The sequence below is a fragment of the Triturus cristatus genome, chromosome 6 (assembly GCF_964204655.1).
Source record: "Triturus cristatus chromosome 6, aTriCri1.1, whole genome shotgun sequence".
NCBI classification, from domain to species: Eukaryota; Metazoa; Chordata; class Amphibia; order Caudata; family Salamandridae; genus Triturus; species Triturus cristatus.
Window position 1 is genome coordinate 80,766,208 of NC_140589.1, and position 22,507 is coordinate 80,788,714.

The following is a 22,507-nucleotide window of genomic DNA, read 5'->3' on the forward strand; positions in this document are numbered from 1 at the left end:
TGAGTCTATCCCCAGAATACCAACTCCCACAACCAAATACTTACCTTTGAACCGATAAACCTATTTTCCTCCATAGGATAACATTGACTGTTTTTCTGTGAAAAGTTTTTAAGTGTGGAGTTGGAAAATCTATGAAACCCTTTAAAACTGTAACTAAATAACAAAAACGCTTTTACTTACCTGTTTACAATAAATCTCCCAGTGCAGTATCCAGGTATACTGCAATGTGTAAGAAAAGTAATCTGTAAAGTAATCTACTTGACATTCTACTACAAAGCTACAAAGTATATGTACAGTATCTCAAAAGCATTGCTAGTAGCTCTACTGTAATCAAATCAAAGTGCATATACAATTGCAATTCAAACTGTTTACAAACTGCATTACTACTGTAAAGTATTCATTCCTTACCTGTGCCTGGCTTGCTTGGTTCTATAACCGGCCTCTGTCAGTCGATCATGCTGCTCAAAGACCAAGCAGCTATCTCGAACACAAGCATTTGCACATACCAAAAAAAAGAACGCGGTGTCCCTGAAGCGGGCTCTGTGCTCTTTATTAGAGTAAAAATAAAATGTGACTGAGCGTGGTGTCCCTGAAGTGGTCGCCGCGCTCAGTATTAAAGCTAAATTTTTTTAAAAATGAGCGCGGTGTCCCTGAAGCAGGCGCTGCACTCAACATCAAAGTTTTAATAACAATAAAATTTAAACTGACCGCGGTGGCCCTAAGGGAGTGCCATGCTCAGCATGCACATACAAAACAAGCAGCCGCCATTGTCCCCATCAGTATCAATAACAAAAATAGTGCTCACCCACTAGATAAAGCCGAGACTGTAATGAGCTGAGTAAAAGGTCCAGTCCTTATGAGCGGTAACAAATGGAGACAAGGCGGTACCAAGGAGGGACTAACAAGTCTCATAATGAATCGGAAGCCAGCCTTTAAGAAGGACAATGACACAAACCAATACAAAATATGGGCGGAGTGGGAGGGGCTTCCACTGCATACTCTACTACAGCATGCCTTGCAGAGCGTGCAGTGCATGCGCGCTGCTGCTAGGCTCGTCATAAAAAAGTCATTTCTAATACAAAAGGTCTTTGCATTGCAAATGGTAGGCATCACGACAATGGGAGGGAGGACTGGGGGGGGAGAAGGCATGGACAAAGGGAGGGCGGGCGAGGGTGGAGAAGGCACGGACGGCGGGCGGGCGAGAAGGCATGGACAGTGGGAGGGCAGGGGGAGAAGGCAAGGACAACAGGAGGGTGGGGGGAGAAGGCAAGGACAACTGGAGGGTGGCGGAGAAGACAATGACAACGGGCGGGTGGTGGGAGAAGGCATGGACAACGGGAAGGAGGAGAAAGCACGGACAACGGGAGGGAGGGCAGGGGGGAAGAAAGCACAACAACGGGAGGGAGGGGGGGAGTAAAGAAGGCACCAAAGCATGTCGTGCCTGCAGTAGGAGAACCTCATTAAAGAAAATAGTGCTCACAGTCTAAATAACACGTACCATGTAACAACCGAAGTAAAGGGGCCAGTCGCCATGTGAGGTGATAAATGAAGAGGAGGCAGGACTAAGCAGGGACTAACAAGCCTATTGATGAATCAGAAGCCATCATTTAGGACAGACAATGACACAAGCCAATGGCAAATATGGGCAAAGAGTGGGCGGAGCTTCTTTTCACCTACTCCTCTTCAATAAGTCTAGCAACGCACTCGCGCTGGCTCTAGGCTTGATCTAAAAATCTCACGGAGTACGCATCAGTCACCTGGCCTTCCTACAGGTACTCCAGAGAGCCTCATCTTAAACTATTTTACAATGCTCCGGTCTCTTTGCTAGTTAGGCATGTTAAACAAGACTGTTAGAGAGAAAAACATCCATCATTTTTAGCCAATCATATTCAAGTGTGTCCATGGGAAAAAGTGGGTGGATCGGCAGTCCATTAATCCAAATCGCAACATGTGATCTGTAGTTCCTGGTGAAGGACCTACGGATGCTCACGGCCACCATTTTTTGCGTGGCACCCGGCCCAGACTGCTCTTGTTTTAAAGTACTAGGAAAAATGTGTGTGTGAAGAAGGGCAATGGGGAGCATCTCCTTACCTCAGGAAGGATGCTGCAGGGAAATCAGGAAAGCCATGGTCCAACCCTAACACAATAATTGATGCATCAGATTCAAAGGCCCTGTGCAGCCCCATGAATACAGATGGGCTTGCCAGGTATAATTTTTGATCTGGAAGAGCTCTTAAAAAATAATCAAAAATAGAGAACAAATCTATGGCAAAAAGGAAGCACCCGTGTTAATAGAGGCAATGAGACACAGAAGACTGGGCTTTTCTAAGATTCCGATACCAGGGTCAAGCCATGGTGGTTGGGTGAAAGCCACACAATGCCTCCATAGCCGCATAGCATGGTCGAAGACTGCATACAGTGGACTGTGGGGGCTGAGTGTTGGGCCCGCTCACAGAGCCTACTAATGTGGCAATGTCCAGTAGCAATTCTTTCGTGATCTCTATTTATATTATGTTAAGATGTACAGGTATATTGTTATGGTTTTAACTAACACTAAGAATTTTCCATCTTACTGATGTGCATTGAATGTTCTGCTACTTCATAAGTGCCACATATCTGTATCTGAAACACTTGTGCTACTATCTCCATTTGAGGAGAGACAACACAGCGGCAAAAAATAAACAGCATTTTACGCAGAGTAAACAGTCCGTAAAGGAAAATTCCTAGAGCGGGGAGAAAAGAGGAAATTGAGCTATCTTCTAAAAGGAGGTTGTTTATAATCTTTCTGCATCAAACAGAGCATAAGGTGACCATGATGTGGATTGTCTACATAAAACCTTTCTTTCCTCAGTGATCAACCCCAAACAACCGAGGATATTCTTAGTAAATGACTGTCTGTAACATGATCCTAAGCTGTTGAAATTATTGGAAGTCTGGAACACAGTTACCCCAGGCAAACTGAAATATTTTAATGAATCATTTATTTTCTATTCGCAAAAGGGCCACATTTCTAAGTACCCCTACAATATCAGTGTTCAAAATCCCAGTGGAATCAATGCAGAAAATGTGAACATTTAAACCAACGTGCAGTAAAAGAGACAGATGGATTCAAAGAATCCAGATGGACTCACGGGGGCTTCATCTCGCCAGTCAATGTTCAAATCTCCATCAAAACCCTTTAGGGTCAGGCCTAGGCCTCTCCGTCCCTTCTGATTGGAAGTCTCCACAATGTCCTTACGTCCTTGGCCAAACTTCCCCAGTCCTTCTCCCTCGCGGAAGCCCATCTTTGCCTGAAATGAAAAGACATGTGATGGGATCAGGGTCTTTGCCATTAGGGGAGGCATTAGGCAGTAGGAGAAAAGTTGTGCTAAGGGTAAAAAAAAGAACTGCAGCGTTTTAAGTACTTCTAATAACCAATCATATATTTACCTTTGTGTGAGTGTTTGACTTGTGTTTCTGGCATGGAGAGGAGAGGGAGGTGAATAAAGTGGATGGAATGGGAGATATTGGAGCCGTTCTGAGAGCAGGCAGAGGGATACAGGAAGGCTGCTTCACGCCTTATGAATTACGAGGTCTGTAAAGTACTAATGAAGATTAATGATATTTCTATCGCTTTATCACCTTCTCTCTTCCTTTGGACTCCTGCCAATAACTCAGAAGTGTTGGCTCCTTACCATGAGTTTTTGGGAGACGCTGTTGTACATGGCAAAGCGGGAGGATGTCCCTTGCGTGAGGGGCTCCACTTTTGCCTCATTTCCAAGGGCGCCGAACACAGGCTTCCGGTCTTCGCTGCCACTGTCAGACCCGCTGTCACTCGTGGAGGACTCTGCAAAGGAAACACAATCAATGAAGTGATCAAATAAATGTCTGTTCAAGGAAACCATCGAGAGATAACAGAAGAACTGCAATACAGGTCCCAGCGGTAGAGACGAGGGGCTCTCTCCGGGGAATGCACTCAACCGGGACACTTGAAGGCTAGGATGGTGGCAATGCCCATCACTGATCACATCGAGTTATACTTAAGGGGCTTCTATGAAATATAGATTCAAAAGGGACCTTTCATAGGATCGTATGTAGGAGGCAGGGATTACTGGATCCATCACAAAAATATAGGTCTAACAGAATTGTACGTTACATTTAATTATGTTTGTTTAAAAAAAAAAAGTTTAAATGACAAAGCCACACAAGACCGCAATCACTTTTCCAATAAATGCAATATCTATTTCTACAACAGCAAGGTAATGTCTCTGATTTTGCTTCATGCACTGTTATTAATGTTACCTAAAAGTCACAGAGGTCCTTTCCAACCATTCCTTTCTCCCCAATATACAAATGTTTATTTCCTATGGATATAAGCTACCTCAATAGCACACACACATATATTCTTTCTTTCACTGAAAACACAAAAGTTGAGTAACATTATAGTTAGGTGAATAAGTCAGTGACAACATTAACATTTTGAACTGGAAAGGAACAAAAAAAAAATTCACCAGTTATAGTTAGCAGAGTTATCAGCCCTTGGGGTGCTCCACACCAGCCCTTTCCCTCTGTTGCAGCTGGAACTCTGCGCATGTTTGGCTGGGCCCTTATCGGGGTGTGGCTCTGAAGGCTTAGTCTGCTGTGGGATCTTGTGCTGAGGAGACTGTGCCCCTTTACCAACCTACTGCCATGGGCAAGGATAATACCTCCCGCTCTGCATCTACACAGATGCGCATGGACCAATTTACTACGGGCTCCTCTAATGGCCCTCTAGGCCCCTTAGACAGTGAACAAAAACCTTTTCCGTTCAGTGAACTTTCTGTCACACTGCAGGCCATCCAGACATCGCAGGCTGCAGTGGAGGTGAAGGTCGGTGAGGTGAGGATGGATGTGGCACTACTATGTCAGGATCTCCGAAATGCCACTGCCCGAAAATGGAGGCTGAATCTCGGATCTCCGTGGTCGAGGACGAAGTCTCTACCCTTAAGTCTCAGGTTTCTACCTTACTTACCCGCACATCGGAACTCCATAGATGCGCTGAAGATGCAGAATACCGCTCACGACATAATAACATTTGTGTCATTGGAGTTCTTGAGAACGCTGAGGGTGCAGACCCCAAACGGACTTTATGGAACGCTGGATTAGATCCTGGAAACCCAGCGCTCGCCTGTACTCCTTGTTTGGTATCAAGAGGGCACACTGTGCCCTGGCTCCTAGACCTCCTCCTGGAGCCCCATTCAAACCAATAATTGCTCGCATTATGAATTATAGAGACATGGATGCGATCCTATGGGAGGCCAGACTGCATTCAGACCTCCTATATGGTGACACTAAGGTACTCCTTTTTCCAGATTATACTCGTGAGGTGAAACAACAAAGGCGTTCCTACTTGAAGGTTATGCAGAAGCTGAAGGACATGGGACTTCAATATTGTCTGTTGTTTCCCACCAGACTCTGTGTCATCCATCTCAACAAATCACATTGTTTCGATAGTCCGGAGTCTGCATGGCAGTAGCTTACAGAGGATCACTTCCTACATGGGTACACCACCTCCTCTTCATGCCAGCTGGAGACTACTGATACCTCAGACGCACAGTCAATGCCCAAACCCGTAGACCACTTTCCCCGGCACACGCGGACGCTTCACTCGTCCTCTGCCATTTTCCCTCAATGATTGACTCTCACCGCCTCTGATTCCTGCCCAGCGGCATATTTTCAAACAACACCGGCCTGTAGCTGGCTACAGCCCGGCCCCCTGGAGCTTGCAGTTCATCATCAGATCTTCATTTCCGGGATCTCGTTACTTTTCCTAGAGATTGGATCTCCTCCTGCCGAGTACATTCTTATGCCGGATTCTTCACTTATACAGGAAAGCAATTATATTCATTACCTAAGACTGACTTATCCTGCTGGACCGCCTATCGTTCCCTCCCCTACTGGACCTCATTGGCCATCTCACATGATCCCGCTTCCAGTACTCTGCACTATTTAAAAAATAAGTGACCTTTTGTCCTGATGATGACCTGCAATTGATCAGGTTGAAACGCCGTTGACTACCTAGTTCAGAACTTTGGCTCTGTTGTGGTCAAATTATTTAACTCAGTTGACAAACACTGATGTTGTATATAATTTTGTATTAATGACCACGTTATTATTTTCTATTGCGCCGTTCACGCTGTGTTTTTCACCCTAGTGTCACTCTGCCATCCACTGTCACTTGCACGTTCAGTGCACACTTGTATGGTATGGTCACTATTTATTTAATTTTATGGTAGTGCTGATATAACTACTTATATGAAAAATATCTTGTTGCCTTCACCAATCCGGTTGTGGTCTCCCTTTGTTCCCTCCCTTGTGAGAGAGAGAATAGATACTTTTATTTGATTTCATAATAAAATCGTAAAACGGTGGAGAAACTACCATACATAAAATGTACATTTTGATAACTTATAAGAATAAAAGCACACAAAGGTACGTTCTACAGCAGTTAGGTTAAAAATGTAAAACATACGATCAATGCCATAGGTATTTCAAGACTGGTTGTACTAAAACTTAATAAGTCTGTAAGCATTTTCTTTTTTTCCAGTTCTATTGCTGCTATTTTCAGGAAGTTCAAAGCTATACAGGACAGTTGGATTGATGGTCCCCCAAGGCATTGAATTACGGCTGCTCTGCATGACCTTATGTGTTCCTTCCTGGAGGCTTCCCAAAGTACCATTCTTCGGGTTTCTGCCAGGAAGGGGCAGATGCATAAAAGGTGCAAAAATGACTCGTCCTCTCCTTCACATAGGCGACATTCCTTCGATTGCCAAGATTGTTTCCATTTCAGCGTCAGGTCCTTTGATGGAAATGACCCCAGTCGCAGTAACGTCAGGTAGTGCTTTTTCTGGTGGGTAAAGTGGTCTAGCAGATATGGTTGGGGTTTCAGCCGCTGATAGGCTTGGATCACTGCCCAAGGCTGTTTTGTCTATTAGTAAAGATGGCTGTTTGATTGCTTTGTTGGCTACAGTTTTGAAGCCAGAATAAGTGGGTAGAGTAAGCCAGGCCTCCTCTGGCTGCAATGCCGCGAGGTATTACTTCAGAGCTCTGAACGTTGAATTATTTAGCCTGGCTTGGGTTTCAATTTCCACCCAATAGTAATGCGCATGGGTGTTTTCCTCTGCATCCCTCATTCTCCAGTAGTACTTGACTAGTGCCCCTTGTCTGTCTGGAATCCGGTTTGCTTAGTCCATACTCTAGTCGGATTTGGGATTGTGAGATGTGTCGGGGGATCGAAAACAGGTTCTTAAATAAAAAAAGGTTGATTGTACTGTGTTTAAAAAGGTGACATCTTTAAGGTTTAAAATTTCTGAGCCGTAGGAGATGGAAGGTAGAAATTTTGCTGCAATGGCTTTTAGCAGGTGTCCTGTAGAACAACCTGTAAGTTCATTTCTTAGAACTTTGAAGGTGAACTGCAGTTGTTTGACTTTAGTACGTCCTTGTGCCAGTTGTAATTTAAAATTAAGAGTGTGGTCTATTTGAAAACCTAGATATTTGTATGAGTCAACACTGGTCAAAGGTTGCTCGTCCACATACCAAAGGAATTTACAATTTCCCCTTGTGATACATGCAAATATTCTGAATTGCCCGCTTGCGAATGATTTCCAGTTGAGACATTGTTGTTTTGATACAAATTTCACCCGGTCTCACCTGCGTTAACAGGTTTGCTCCTGTAATTTTTTCCTCAAACCCTGTAGACAGTGCACTCGATCCCGGAGGGGGCGCAGAACTGCTCAATCAATTTCACCTTTGCGCTCCCCATGGATGAAACTGTTGTCAAGGTCCGGACCTGCTTCAAGCTCTACCTTTGGGGTGGAGGATGATGGACTGGGAGCTGTCGGGCGCGCGTTCTCACCATGTGTCGATCCGGCTGTTCCCCCACCTGGACTCTGATCTCTCTTGCAGTCCTGTGATGTGACTTGGGTTTGCATTCCTAATGGCTACATGATCTCCTGTTTTTGAACTATCCTGTTCCTTTTTTCAGTCGTACTGACATAACCAACTATTCAATTGCTCCAAACGTCTTCGCTTGGATATAGAATGGCGGCTACTGTCTTTACAATGTTTTTCTCTATGATGGGCTTTCCCCTTTAATCTAAGTTTTTACAATGCTGTGTATAATACTTTTTCTACAGTACCTTCTGTATTTTCAGGGCTACATGCTTCTAGGGTCGAAGTGTGGGGAGTGGTAGGAGTTGGGGGTGGTTTTTTTTTGCATGTTGCTGCTTTTTCATTCTAGTTTATGTATGATGTATTTGTTTACCTTTGTCCTTCCTTTTTAGGTTCTGGTACACACATTTGTACTAATTGTGACTTTCATCTCGAGGCGGTGGTCACTTGTAGCGGACTACTGTTGCAGTCTTTATCAAACTATCTGAACCTGCGGGTCTTCTTCCCAGGTCACTTACAACTCACAATAATTTTCATTCACTGTACATATGACTTTCCGGGTTTTGTCATGGAATATTAAAGGTCTACTGGACAAAGTGAAATGGGCTGCGGTCTTTACCTTTGCTCATCGTCATCTCCTCAATGTGTTGCTGTTTCAGTAGACTCATCTTTTAGGAGAGCGCTTTCCCTTTCTGGCCCGTAAAGGCTACAATAGGGTCTTTCATGCAGGTATGCCTGGGGAGCGAGTGGGGTAGCTATCCTTTTGTCTCGAACGTCTTTCACACCTTACTCAGGGGCTTACAGGATGGGGTGGCAACTTCAATGCAGTATTAGACCTTGACCTGGATTTTACTAGGACCTCTACCACCTCTAGACATGCTGGGGCTCGCCGACTTACTGACTGGATTGGTACTCTGAGCCTCAATGATGCTTGGAGAGGGAAACAGCTGTTACACCGCAAGCGTTACAACGCATGCCATTACTCCTCATGCCGGTGCAACGCAAAAGGTGTGTAACAGGGGGTAGAAGGTGTTGGATTCAACTCAACACCTTCCCTACTGTTGCACACACTGTGGTTGGAATAGTAAAATGAAACTATTCCAACTTCCAGCGCACCCCGACAGCAAGTCGGAGTAAAGATTTGCGTTGCAACGGCATGGGGGGCAATGGCATGTGTTGTAACTTCATACAACCGCTTGGAGATCTTGGCACCCTAGACTTTGGCCAGTTTACACATACATCTGCAGCTCACCATACTCATTCTCAGATAGATCTCATTTTACTTCCCACACCCGATTGTCTAAATCCAAAATTTGCCACACGGAATCTCAGACTACTCACCCTTATTTCTTCATCTTGGCCAGCCACCACCTGGACTTGCTATCATTAAGATAAAACTTTTGTTCAGTCACTAGGTACTGAACGCAATGCATATTTTCATACCAATGACGGGTCGGTTGTACAAGTTGAAACTCTGTGGGCAGCTATTAAGGCGACAATACAGGAGTATGCCAAATGTTATATCAGAGTTCAAGAACGGGAGCGCTCCTCCCTTAAGGCTCGACTGGAGGCATGCGCCCTTCGCCTGGAACAATGATTAGCGTTGCATCCCCAAGAGGATGTCTCCCGTCAATTAGATCTCATCCGTGAAGACATTCATCTGCACTCGTTAGAGGCTGTAAATCTTTGGTGGGCCACAATGGCCAGGATCTATGGTTGTGGTGACAAGAATGGGAAGCTGCTCTATTGGCTGGCCTCCCACCAACAAGCAAATAGTATTGTCCCTGAGATCATACATGATACTGGTTGTTCATGACAATCTCCTCCTGAAATAGCACAGACTTTCACTCAATACTACAGGAAGTTATACTCAATATCAGTAGATAAGGACCCAGCTGTGTCCTATACCTTTCTTGATTCGGTCCCTCTTCCTAGCCTATCTCCCACTGAATCTCGTTTACTTGAAGTGGTGCAGTTCGGGTTCCTCAATTCCCCTTTATTTCCACGGACAGAATGATTTCTCAGTGACACACACACACACACACATCATAGGCTGGTGGGGCCCATAACACCAACATTCTATCAAACTATCCGCACCTAACAAAGGGACATTGTTTCCGAACCAACTGCTTTCTTGATGGAAGGACCACTTTCCCTAAATCACCCTAACATCTCTTCCATCAAAGGTCGATAAATCATTTAGTTGAGTTTAGTTTAATGATACCTTAACACTCTAAAATTATTCAATAATACATTTCAATGAAATAATAACCCGACACATTTATTCACTTAAATGTTTATCTAATTCAAATGCAGGTTAAATCTTTATAGTCCAAATCTCATTTAGTCATATTTACCTATTCTGGCTAATTGTCGTTTTCTAAGTCAGAATTGGGTCTTCAGTCAATTCGTCAAAGTTCTGTTCCATCACGCAGAGTCACTGCCCTCTCCGTCAGCATAACATCAGGATACTGGAAATGATGACGTCACGACGAACGCTTTACCTCTCTAGTCTACTATTATTTATACTAAAATTTACATTCCAAAAGTATCAAATACAATTTTTAGGGCATCTGATTGGTCCATTGAAGTTCATCTTGTTGCATCAGGAAACATTCGATGATTTTCCCATGCGGAATAAGTTTCAATAAGACAAGGTATGGGAAATTAGTAGTCCATAGTCCTTTTGTATCATTTTGTTGGAGGGTTGGCTTTTCGCCCAGAGCAACCTTGATGGGCACAGTGATGATAGTTCACCGGCAGGGCACGGCTGCTGAAGTTTGCGCAGGCGCATTTCTCCTGGTTCATCACTGATGTCATTTATTACAGTCAGGTTCAGTCGGCGGCCATTTAATGGCAGGCCCAAATGGTCAACTTAAGCAAAGAAACACAAAAAACATAATTAATACATTGAAATGATTAAAACAGTGTTATCCCCTTACTAATACCCATATGTGCGTGCATTTATCTAGCCATATGCAACAATTAAAGCCGTTAATACTTGTTTATTTAAGCACAAATTACAATAATCATCACAAAAGCAACACTTATCATATTAATATGCATACAGGTTTAGTTCACATATTATTTAGCCATGCAAATGCATTCCCACGTGTATTCTTCCTGGTAATAAGGTTGATTAATCACCATATATCAAACCTTTAATTATATTATAATTAAGTATTATTCGTTTTAATATAGACATACGAAAATGAAGTGGGTACATAAAAAAAAAACATATTACCCGCTCCAGCAATCCCCCCTTTGGTGATTTTATCACCACAAAAACAAAACCCACAATTTTATCTTCACCTTTTATGGAAATTCAAATGTTTTCTTGCTCAATTTATAATTCTGTTTCCCCTTCATCTTCTCTTTTTGCTTTGTCATACATACTCTCCTTCCCCTCCTCCAATTTTATTTCTTCCAAATCTCTTTCTAGTTTCTTTTCTTTCTTTTTGATATTTTCTCGTCTAATTTTCTGTTTATTTCTTCTATGTCTACAACACATACATCCTAGTCTAAGTATTAATATTATGAAAATTACACACGTTAGTGGAAATAAGATTTTTCCTAATATAGTACTACCTATTTTAGCTAGAAAATTCTTAATAGCAGCCATTTTTTTACTAACTTTAGTCCAGATACTTTCAACCTCCAGTGGTACTATTTCATCATGCAATTCTGTAATGTGTTTGATGTAGACTTTTAGATCTTTGCTTTCGTCAGGAATGTAAGTGCAACAATGTTGAACTTTCAGCATTCCACAGACTCCACCCTCTTTTGCCAATAAGATATCAAGGGCAAGTCGATTTTGCATTACCATAGCACGCATGGCAACCATTGCTGTATTTACCAATAGAAATCCTCCAGCGGTGCTTGTTGACAAGCGATCCACTACTGTTGATAGCTTCCAAATATTATTTGCATTCAAAGATATTCCCACTGCTGGTATCAAGGCTCCAAAAATATCACCTACAATTTCTGCCCAAGTTTCTCTTCTACTACGCATTTTTACATTATTTTGGCCATTATTTTCTACTCTATCCATATGAAAGATTTTTGGAAAGACCAGGCCAACATACCATGTGCCATACCAATGGTCTGGCAACCGATAATAAGCCTTGTTCCCACAAATGTAGTAAAATCCAGGAAAGACTGGATCATTTCCACCTCTAAATCCCCATCCGGTTGCAATAAAATATGTATCATGGCACTCAGTAGTCCCTATAAAATAATAATCATATTGGGATCTTTTCCTCATAATACATAATTTGCCTTTCTGTGGTGTATCTATAGCCATTGTTGGACTGGCTTCATTTTTCAACTCCTTTTCTTCATCTATGTTCCAATCAGTTTTACTCATTTTATTTCCTTCTGCTTTTATGTGCATCTTTAATCTCCTCTCCTCAACCATGTCTAAAAATGTTTTCTCTTCTTTCTTTAAACTGCAAGTTAAATTGTTTCTAAAAATATATTCTAATGTTAATTCCTTAGTTTCTATAAAACTTTCACCTAATACGTTAGCAGTTTTAGCAGGGTTCAATTCGTTATTCATAGGCAATTGTCCAAGAATGTTATCTATGTCTGAAAAATTATATTCTAATTTCCCTATTTGATAAAATATACTTGTTAACACACTACATGATGTTCCGTAAGTTGCTGGAAGGTGATGATAAGTCACTCCTTCTGAAACAGAGGCAGGTAACTGCATACATACGTAGCAATCCCTTACATCCATTGTTTTTACGTATTCATACAGTAATTTTGAAAACACATTGCTAGAAAAATCAGTTATAGACCTATCCTTATGTATATGTTCAGTGCTTGTTTTAGTCGGAACTACTTTTTGGGAATTCTTCCCTATGTTAGTCATATTCTCAGTATGCCCTTCTAATGTATCTAAAGTTACTTTGAAAGAGATCAGTAGAGCAAGTACGCTCCAAAGAAGCATTAATAACCCTGTACAACAACACATTTTACACCATCTTTTCATAAAGGTACATCTACTCTTGTTATCATCTATGTTAGCCATCTTGTTAAATTGACCGTGTCTTTTGACTTAGCCTCTTCTACCCCACGACTGGGTTTTCCACCTTAAGGCGCTAAGCACCTAACAGGTTATTCCAGTCCTTCAATTTCTAGTTTTAGTCTCTTTATTTTTCTTCCACAAATGCCTTCCTTGGAATTATTCAGTTTGGCATCTCATCATTTTTCACTTCCTTCTCGTCATCCAAATACAGAAATTCCTGAATTTCCGCTTCTTCTCCAATGTCGGACAAGATAACTCTCAGGATTCCCGCTGTTTCTTCTTCTTCAACCACTTTCAGCAAAGCCTCCTCTGGATTTCCTTGACTATCTACCTCTTCTCCTTGTTCAGGCAGTGCCACATACGTCCATTCTGGCGACTTATACTTCTGGTTTGGTTTTCTTGTTCTTTTGTTCTCTTCAGACACACTTATGTCTTCTTCTTTTGCTTGGTTCTGACTTGACACTTCATTCACTTTTTCAGATTTTGATGGATTAACTCGTGTCAGTCGATATCTCAGTCTTTTTATCTTATTGGGCCAAAGGTCTCCTTTAGCATTTCTTCTTAATTTGCCTTCTTTGATGTTTTTCTCCTCGATCCAAGTTCGCTTTCTCAGAACTCGACCTTCAGGTATTTCATTTTCACTTTCTTCAGATTCTATCTCAATTGCCTCTTTCTCTCCAACAGTTTCCTTTTCCACCTCTTGTGTTTGCCCTACTTCTGTCCCTCCTTGGATCTCCGACACGCAATCTTCCTGCTGTCTACTTGTCCCTTCACCTAACTCAGTGTTGGTTGTCCCTACACCTCCTCTGGGGTTTTCCGCAGAAATCTGTCCCTCTCTCTCTCTATTTCTGTCCCTTCTTCCCCTTCAAGGATTATTTCAGGTGGAACTTCTCCCACTCTCTCATCTGGTGTAAATGTCACCTCTGTTGGAGTGTTCTTTTCTTCTTTTTGTGTTCGTTACTGATAGTTGGTATTTCTTGCTCGTTTCCAGAATCTGAACTTGTATCTGAAATCTGCAGTGTTTTCCTCAGGAGATCACATCGTGGAATTAGAGCTGGTCTTGGCCCTTTCTCCCCCATTTCGGGATTTTCTTTTGTCTTTGAATTCTCGTTATCCGAATCAGCACTCGATTCTGAATCATCAAAATATTCTTTGCCAATGCTGTCACCTGGATTTGGAACTCTCAAAGTGTGACTTGCATGTATCCAATTTTTCAGTCCAGCACACTTCGCAGCAGTTGTTGTGGTCAATACAACTTGCCTAGGCCTTCCCCACCTTGGAACCAAGCAATTTCTTCTTCTGTGGACCTTTATTCTCACCCAGTCCCGTGGGCTCAGATCATGGGCTGGTTTCCTTTCAAGTGTGGTGGCATCCGCTCCAACCTGGTGAAACACAGAATGGACTGCGTCAGCCAGGCCTTTACAGTAATCCAAAACCATGTCATCAGTTATAGTCATCAACTTGTTGACTGGTACAAACACGTGTCTCATGGCGCGTCCCATAATGATCTCAAGGGGACTCAAACCTGTGGTTCTGTCTGGAGTAGATCTAATCGTCATCAGGACTAGAGGCAAGACATCAGGCCATTTCATACCTGTGGCTAAACACATTTTCCCTATTCTGTTTTTGATGGTACCATTCATTTGTTCAACCACACCAGAAGCCTCTGGTCGGTAGGCACAATGTAGTTTTTGTTGCACACTCAATGCTTCACAGATCAATTTCATGATTTCATTATAAAAGTGTCCTCCTCTGTCTGATTCAATGGTCACTGGGAACCCGAACCTTGGGATGAATTCTCTTAACAATAGCTTAGCCACTGTTATTCCATCATTTCTTCTTGTTGGGAATGCCTCCACCCACCTGGAGAACAGACAGACTATCACCAAAACACCTGGTGAAACACAGAATGGACTGCGTCAGCCAGGCCTTTACAGTAATCCAAAACCGTGTCATCAGATATAGTCATCAACTTGTTGACTGTTACAAACACGTGTCTCATGGCGCGTCTCATAATCTCAATAATATCTATTTGCATTCGGGTGAATGGTCCTCCCTCTCGGCCTATTGTGCCTAGGCTCACTACTGTTTTCCTTCCAGGATTGTATTGCTGACATATCAGGCATCTTTGACAGAGACTCTCTGCTATCAACCTGAATTTTGCATTGTACCAGGTTTGCTTAAAGGTCCTTATCATGGCATCTCTCCCTATGTGTCCCTGGCCATGATACATCCGTGCCATTGTTTTTCATGCATTACTGGTCTTCCATCCCGATAGACCCACACATGATCCTTCCCTCTTGGTGCACAACCTGCTTTTACCCACTGTTTAATTTCTTCATCTCCTGCTTCGTCCTGCAACTGTCTCACTTCTTCCCATGTTCCCACAACATTAGTAAACATTAAGGAGCAAGAAGACATTTCCCTTTCCTTTGCCCGATTGATTGAATACTGATTTCGTCCACAATATTGGGCCATGTCATTGGCGTACCTATTCCCGGTAGTGATATAATCACTACCTTGACCATGAGCAGCACATTTCACAACAGCCAATTCTCTGGGCAGCTGTATTGCTTCAAGCAATTTTCCAACCACTTCTGCATTCTTTATAGGAGTTCCACTTGAGGTCAGGAAACCTCTGTAGCCAAAGTTGGCCAAAGTCGTGGACAACTCCAAAGCCATACTGGCTGTCAGTTATCACAGTCACTCTCACATTCTTCCCAATCTTACATGCTTTTGTCAATGCCACTAGTTCTGCTACTTGAGCGGATTTAACTCCTTTCAAGTGTGATGCTTCCATGACTGCTGCAACTGTGCATATTGCATATGCCGCACTCAACAATCCTTCATCTGTTCTCAAACAAGATCCATCCACAAACATCACATAATCACTTTCTGGCAATGGCAAATCTTTTATGTCTGGTCTGGGTTTCGTACAAAAGTCAAGCACATCCAAACAATCATGATCAACGTCATCTCTTTTTTTTTTTTTTTAATATCTTTATTGCATTTTTATCTTTCCTGTTACAGAGGTACTAAGGATCAGCACATATTCCATTTATAACAACATCCTTGATATTATGTCGCAGTTACATCAATCCAATTATTTCAATCACAGAATTATGACATAGTGCATATTAACTTCGCAGGGATTGTCGTGCGTTTGTAAAGTATCATAGGCAGTATCTGCCCCCCTGTCCTGCCTTATCAGGTAGTGTTAACCGTCCGTTGCCCAGGGGGTGTGTCCAATGGGGCACTAGACTGCAACAGTGCTTTGAGGGCATCGTCCCAGGGCTGTGCTATGGGATATTTCCGCAACCCCGCTGTTTCTTCCCTGTGTAGGATTGTGCTTTCAGCCCGTGATGATCAACGTCATCTCTTACCTCAACACTTTCAGCATCTGGCAATAGTGTAGCTGGATTCACATTCACACATCTCTCAAGACTCACAGTGGTTGCACCTAGAATAACTTTCTCATACTTAGTCAGCCGACTATGTGACATGAACTGTGTTCGGCTCCTTGTTAAAAGGATCGCCACATCATGAGGTAAAAACACTCTCAATGGATAGCCCATTACAATTCCTTCACTTTGCTCTATGCTTCGGCATGTAGCAGCTACTGCTTTCAGACATCCTGGTAAACCTACAGCTACTGGGTCTAGTATTGACGGGAAATATGCAACTGGTCTCCTTAATCTTCCATGTTTCTGTATTAACACTGAGAGTGCACATCCGTTTCTCTCACTGCAGTACAACTTGAACTCCTTTTCATAGTCTGGCATACCCAGAGCAGGTGCTTCACAGAGGCTGTCCTTCAATTGTCTAAATGCTGCCAATTCTTCTTTGTTTAATTCAATGGGGTCTTTTACCTCACTTTTTGTCAATTTTACCAATGGTTGGGCAATCAGGGAAAAGTTGCTTATCCACTGACGACAATAGCCAACCATTCCTAGGAACATTCTCACTTCTCTTTGTGTCATAGGGGCTCTCATTCCTTTGATGATTCTGATTCTGTCTATTGTCACTTTTCTCAGCCCTTTCTCAATATTGTGTCCTAGGTATTGTACTTCTTTCTTGCAGAATTGCAATTTTGTCAGAGATACTTTTAGTCCTCCATCTGCCAAGTGATTCAGCAAAGCTATGGTGTCTGTTTCACAAGCTTCACGTGTTTTCGATGCCACAAGTAGGTCATCGATATAATGGACCAAAACTGAATTTTCAGGCATTGCTAGACTTTCCAGAGATTTCTTCAGCAACTGATTAAATATTGAGGGGCTCTCTGCATACCCCTGTGGGATTCGGCACCATGCCAAAATACGCTCTCCAAACCGAAATGCAAAAATCTGCTGACTGTCATGATGCAACGGAATTGAAAAGAAAGCATGGCACAAATCAATTACTGTGTACCATTCTGCATCATGGGGAATCTGGTACACAATCACTGATGGATTTGGTACAATGGGACAGCATGACACAACAATTTTGTTTATCTTTCTCAAATCCTGCACTATTCTGAACTTTCCATTAGGCTTCTACAGTCCCATTATAGGTGAATTACATGGACTGCTCATTATCTCCCTCAAAACTCCCTGCTTGATCATTTTCTCAATTAAAGGTGTTACTCCTTTAATTATTTCAGGTGTCAGTCTGTATTGTGGAATGTTTGGATAAACTACTCCTTCTTTTACAGTAATTTTTACTGGATCTACATTTCTCATAAGGCCTACATCTTCTCCAGTAAAGTCCCAGACTCCTGCTTTTACTGTCTGTTTTAACTCTGCTGGCAATTCATCAGGATTGAATATAGCATATGTTTCGGTAACATCATTCTCTCTGTTAGCTATGGTCATTTTATACAGTACATCCTCATCTGGTGTCTCAAATGCTATTCCATCTGGAGTACAAAATATGGTGCAATTCATTTTGCACAACAAATCCCTTCCTAGCAAATTCACAGGACTGGTGTCACACACCAAAAAACGATGCATGTCTGAAAATTTCCCTATTTTGACCTTTACTGGTTCTGTAAGGTAGGTTCTAATTTGTGTGTTGGACACACCAACTACTTGGATTGTTTCATCCGAAAGAGGAAGATTCTTTACATCAGCTGACCTGACAGTTGATCGTGTAGCTCCAGTGTCGACCAGAAAAGTAATGTTTTCATCATTAACCTTCCCATCCACAAATGGTCCTGTCTGGTCTATTTCTAGAGTTGCACCAAGCACGCACTCTTCTTCCTCCCTTCGGCACCGTCAAAAATTCTCCTCTGAATCACTCTCATCATTCCGCAGCCAATATTGTGAAACAGCGCTTGCGCGTTGCGGTTTATTTACTTGTTCTTCATTGTAGAATCCCGATTCGTTACTATACTTCTGTGTGTTTCTGCTCTGTGGTAAAGGTGGTTTTGGCACCTGATTCTGTGGATTAACAGCCTTCTGCTGTTGCTGCTGTTGGCCACTCACCTCACTCTGCACCTGTGGATTCAATGATGGATTTTCATTATTAATACTTGGAGGAAACTTACACTCGGATTTCCAATGCCCTAACCTACCGCAATTGTGGCATGGAAACTTCTTTTTAGCTTCTTCTATATTACCTTTCCCCTTTCCTGGGCCAAATCTTGGTTTAATTCCTGGGTTATTTGCTTGTTCGACTAACTGAGCTTCCTGTCTTTCTGCGACTTTCACTTGTGCCCACATTGCCTTTTCCTTCAGTTTTCGTTGCTTTGCCTCAATCTCATCACTAAAGTATTAAGCATGTCTCAGTATTTCGTCAATTTTCTTGCTTTGCCAATCAACTGTGTGCTGTTTTATCATATCACTAATTTCAGGATGTAAACCATATACAAATCTGTATACAAAATGACTCGGATCCTTTTCACCAAGATTCTCATCTCCACTAAACTGCTTGAAAGCTAGTATTAGTCTTTCGTAGTAAGCATGGACTTATTCTTTTACTTCCTGATGTGTTCGATCTATTTTTACCCTGTCTGTTTCTTTGGGAGGTACCTTGTTTTTCAAAAATACCATAACTTGTTCATATTTCTTCATTACCTCGGGGTCTGGTGCTCCTGTTTTGGCATCTCTTGGGTATTCCTTAGTTGGCCAATCTATAACTATCTTGCATTCTGCCCATAAGTCTGCTGGTACTATTATATCAAATAGGCTATTCAAATCGATCCACAGTACTTTTGACAATTTAACAAATCTGTCCACTTGTCTGTACCACTCGACGGGCTTTTCTCGCAATTGAGGGAAGTCATTTGTAAATGACAAAATGTCCTGTCTCGTCCATGGGAAATGTACATATCCCCCTCCTGGAATCTCTCTCAGGGGAAGTTCTGTCAACACCTTTTCTTTTTCTCTCACGGGAAATGCTGGGAAAGTTCTGTCTGAGGCATCATCTCGTTCCATATACCACCTACTTCTTCATTTATCCACATCTCCCCATTTTCTCAACAAAGTGATTATGTCCTTAATCTGTCCTATCCGTCCTGTAGTATTCATGTTTTCATTATCTTTTTCAGTGAAATCCACTCGGTAAGGCTTTTGTAAAGCTTTTACCTTATCCATGTCAATTCCCATTTCGCTTGCTATTTCTTCTAGCCTGTCATGTAGGTTCTTTGCTCTCCAAGTGACACTCTTGCACAGAAACAACAGCTCCTCATCCTGGTAATTGTTCAGCTTTTCTGTGGGGATCGTCCCTACTATTAATTCTTCTAGTACCATGCGTAATTTGGCCACATCAATTGTTTGGGATTCTTTCTCTTTTCCCTGCAAGCCCTTCAACCATTCGCTCAATTCATCTGTAGTTATTCCTGTGGATTTTTCTACACTCCCTTGTTCTGTCATTCTTTGCGGTTCTAATATTGATCCTGTTGCCGTTAAAATCTGGTTTGCGATGTCAACATAATCGGCGCCACCTTGTCCCCTCTCAGGCCCGTACGCTCACTTAAGCAGTAGCCATTTTGAAAGCACCATGGCCCCTCTGCCCCTCGCCGATCACCAGCACGTTCCCTTGGCGCTGCAAACACACCCCCCCCGCGCGCCAGCCACCCCCGCTCTCTCATACATGGGCCATAAACCCTCTCCTTCTGCGCGACCCTGCCATGGAACCACATCCCGCGCCTGACCAACACCTCCTTTCATCCCATACATGGTCATACGTCCTTTTGATAACCCCCTTCCTCTGCGCACGATTGTCCGAACCGATCCCAGGCCATCACCTAGCCCTGCGGATGCAGTTTATTGCCCCCACTGCAAGGGAAAACACCTCACATCAAAGGGATTACAGTAGATCAAGGCCCCCGCCCCCTGAGACCCGACCAGTCGCACACACCCCCCGGGAATTGGCGGAATGTCCACCTGTGTGATAGCCATCTCTTACTGTGGGTGGGGTGGGGGACTTCCACTGTAGATATGTGTAGGAACAAGCTTGAAGTGGGGATTCCAAGGATGCCTTTCCGTACATCAAAGTCTTAACAAGAATGTGTCACGTGTAATAAAGCAATAAACCTGTGTATAAGAGGCCAGGCCTCAGAGATGTGGGTAGAGCATCTCGAGACGATACCTTGCTGTCCGATCTGACGTGTTCTGCTCCGACGGAATAAAACTTTGTTTCCTGCCTTCCAGTCTCCGGCGCCTGCCTCTTTTGTTGGTTAATTATCGAATGGTATAAGAGGCGATTACCGACGGGCAATACTTGAAGGTTATCAACTGAAGGTGCCGCTACCATTTTACAATTGGCGTCCCAAGCGTGGGGCCCATCAGCGACACGTGGATCCAGTGGGAGAGGTCCTAACGACAAAGTGAACGACTGCAACGATCGGGAAGAGCTCCTGCCTGATAGACCCTCGTCTGGCAGCCGATCATCCGAACTTCACTGGTTCCGAACAGACCTCTCTCGAGTGATCTACGGTCCTGACTGGGAACCGTCAGGAGTGCCGCGGCAAATACGGAGAGTAGAGGACGATCGGGCGCTGGAGGCGGAAGACGAGAAACTGTCCATGCGGTCCGGGTAAGGTCGTGTAACACGGCGAATTGCGAAATGATTGATTGATTGATTGAAAATACTAGTATTGCTTACTTGATTGTTCCTTTTGAGATATTCGCTGTCTACAAACGGGGAAGAGTAGAAATACTCTCTCTTCCTTTGCAGATAGTGAAGGGTAGGTAACGCAGACTTTTGTCCCCGTTGTAACCCGTCGTGCCTATCTTTTTCTCCCCACTGATTGATTGTCTGAACATTGATTGTTTTGAAGAATATTGGTTCTTTGAGATATTCTCTGTTTGCAAATAACGAAGAATAGAAATATTCTGTCTAGTCTTTGCAAATAGTGAAGGGTAGGTAACGCAGACTTTTTTCCCCGTTGTAACCCGTCGTGCCTATCTCTTTCTCACCATTTGATTGATTGATTGTCCGAACATTGGTTGTTCGATATTGGTTCTTTGGAGGTATTCTCTACTTGTAAATAACGTTGAATAGAGATATTCTATCTAGTCTTTGCAAGCAGTGAAAAGATAGGTAGTGCAGACTTTTGTCCCCGTTGTAACCCGTCATGCCTATCTTCTCCCCACTGATTAGTAGTTGGTTATGCCCGGACAGCTTATTAGAGATGAACCATCCGGCTCCACTGTAAGGCACCCCTAATAAGGACATGTTTACTAAATATGGACTAGTCGCCGTAGCTTATAGCAAACTATGGCATAAATATACAAAGAAGGACCCCGAGAGTCAGTGGCCACTGATGGGATCCTTTGATGATCATAAAATAGAAACGCTAGAAATAGCTCTACGTAGCAATAAAACGACGCCTACTATGCTTGACAGTATCGGCATGTGGCGCAAAGAAGCAACACAACGGAAAAAGAAGGAAGAAGTAAAAGCAGAAAAGGAATTGCGTAAGGCAGCTCACCTTGCCGCTAGAAAGTTAGAGGAAGAGATAAAGGAGAGAAAGGAAGCTAAACTAAAACAAGAGTTTGAAACATCAGGCCAGTGCCCTGTTAGGACCCCCTCTACGCTCTACCCTGAGTTGCCTTCCAAGCAGCGGGCGAACAATGAATTGCTATTAGGTCCTCCGATCACCTAAATGCCCCCTCCATACGCTCCCTCCCAACCTATATATACCACACTCCAACAAAATAGTATGATTAAAACGTTTTAATAACTTGTAGGTATATCCAACACTCCAACAGGGTAAAACACGTTAAAACATAACTATTTACACGGCAGCCTGCTGCAACATCCACCCCCAAAGCATTCACCGTCCGCGTAACACAGTCCCCGCCCCTCCTTCTTCGAAGTAGCAACATTGCTGTCTCTTAGTCGGCTTTGGGCTATAAAAAGGGCCTACAAAATCCATCCGCCTGTGAGACGGCATCAGTGACGGTCCGTTGTGCGAAGAGGCCGGAGGCAACACGATGCGCCGATACCCGGACGGCATCGAGGTGGTGTCCAGCAAGTTGTAGTGCCGGCCTGGCAGTCCTACAATGCAGCACCTAAAGACGGCGTGGGGTGCCCTGGGGGGGGGAGGCGACGCGAACGGGCCTCCCCCGCCTCCCCAGGTGG

The 22,507-nt window shown here is 43.2% G+C and overlaps 1 protein-coding gene across 1 annotated transcript in view; it reads right to left on the bottom strand.

Moving 5' to 3' along the window:
* Positions 1 to 22,507, bottom strand: part of LOC146813792 (cap-specific mRNA (nucleoside-2'-O-)-methyltransferase 1-like) — a 946,504-nt gene that overhangs the window by 830,997 nt on the left and 93,000 nt on the right. The window contains exons 4-5 of the mRNA XM_085610255.1: positions 3,675 to 3,826; positions 3,132 to 3,290 (exon numbers count right to left, since the gene is read on the bottom strand). Of these exons, the coding sequence (XP_085466381.1) occupies positions 3,132 to 3,290; positions 3,675 to 3,826 (311 nt within the window). The remainder of the gene's footprint in view (positions 1 to 3,131; positions 3,291 to 3,674; positions 3,827 to 22,507) is intronic.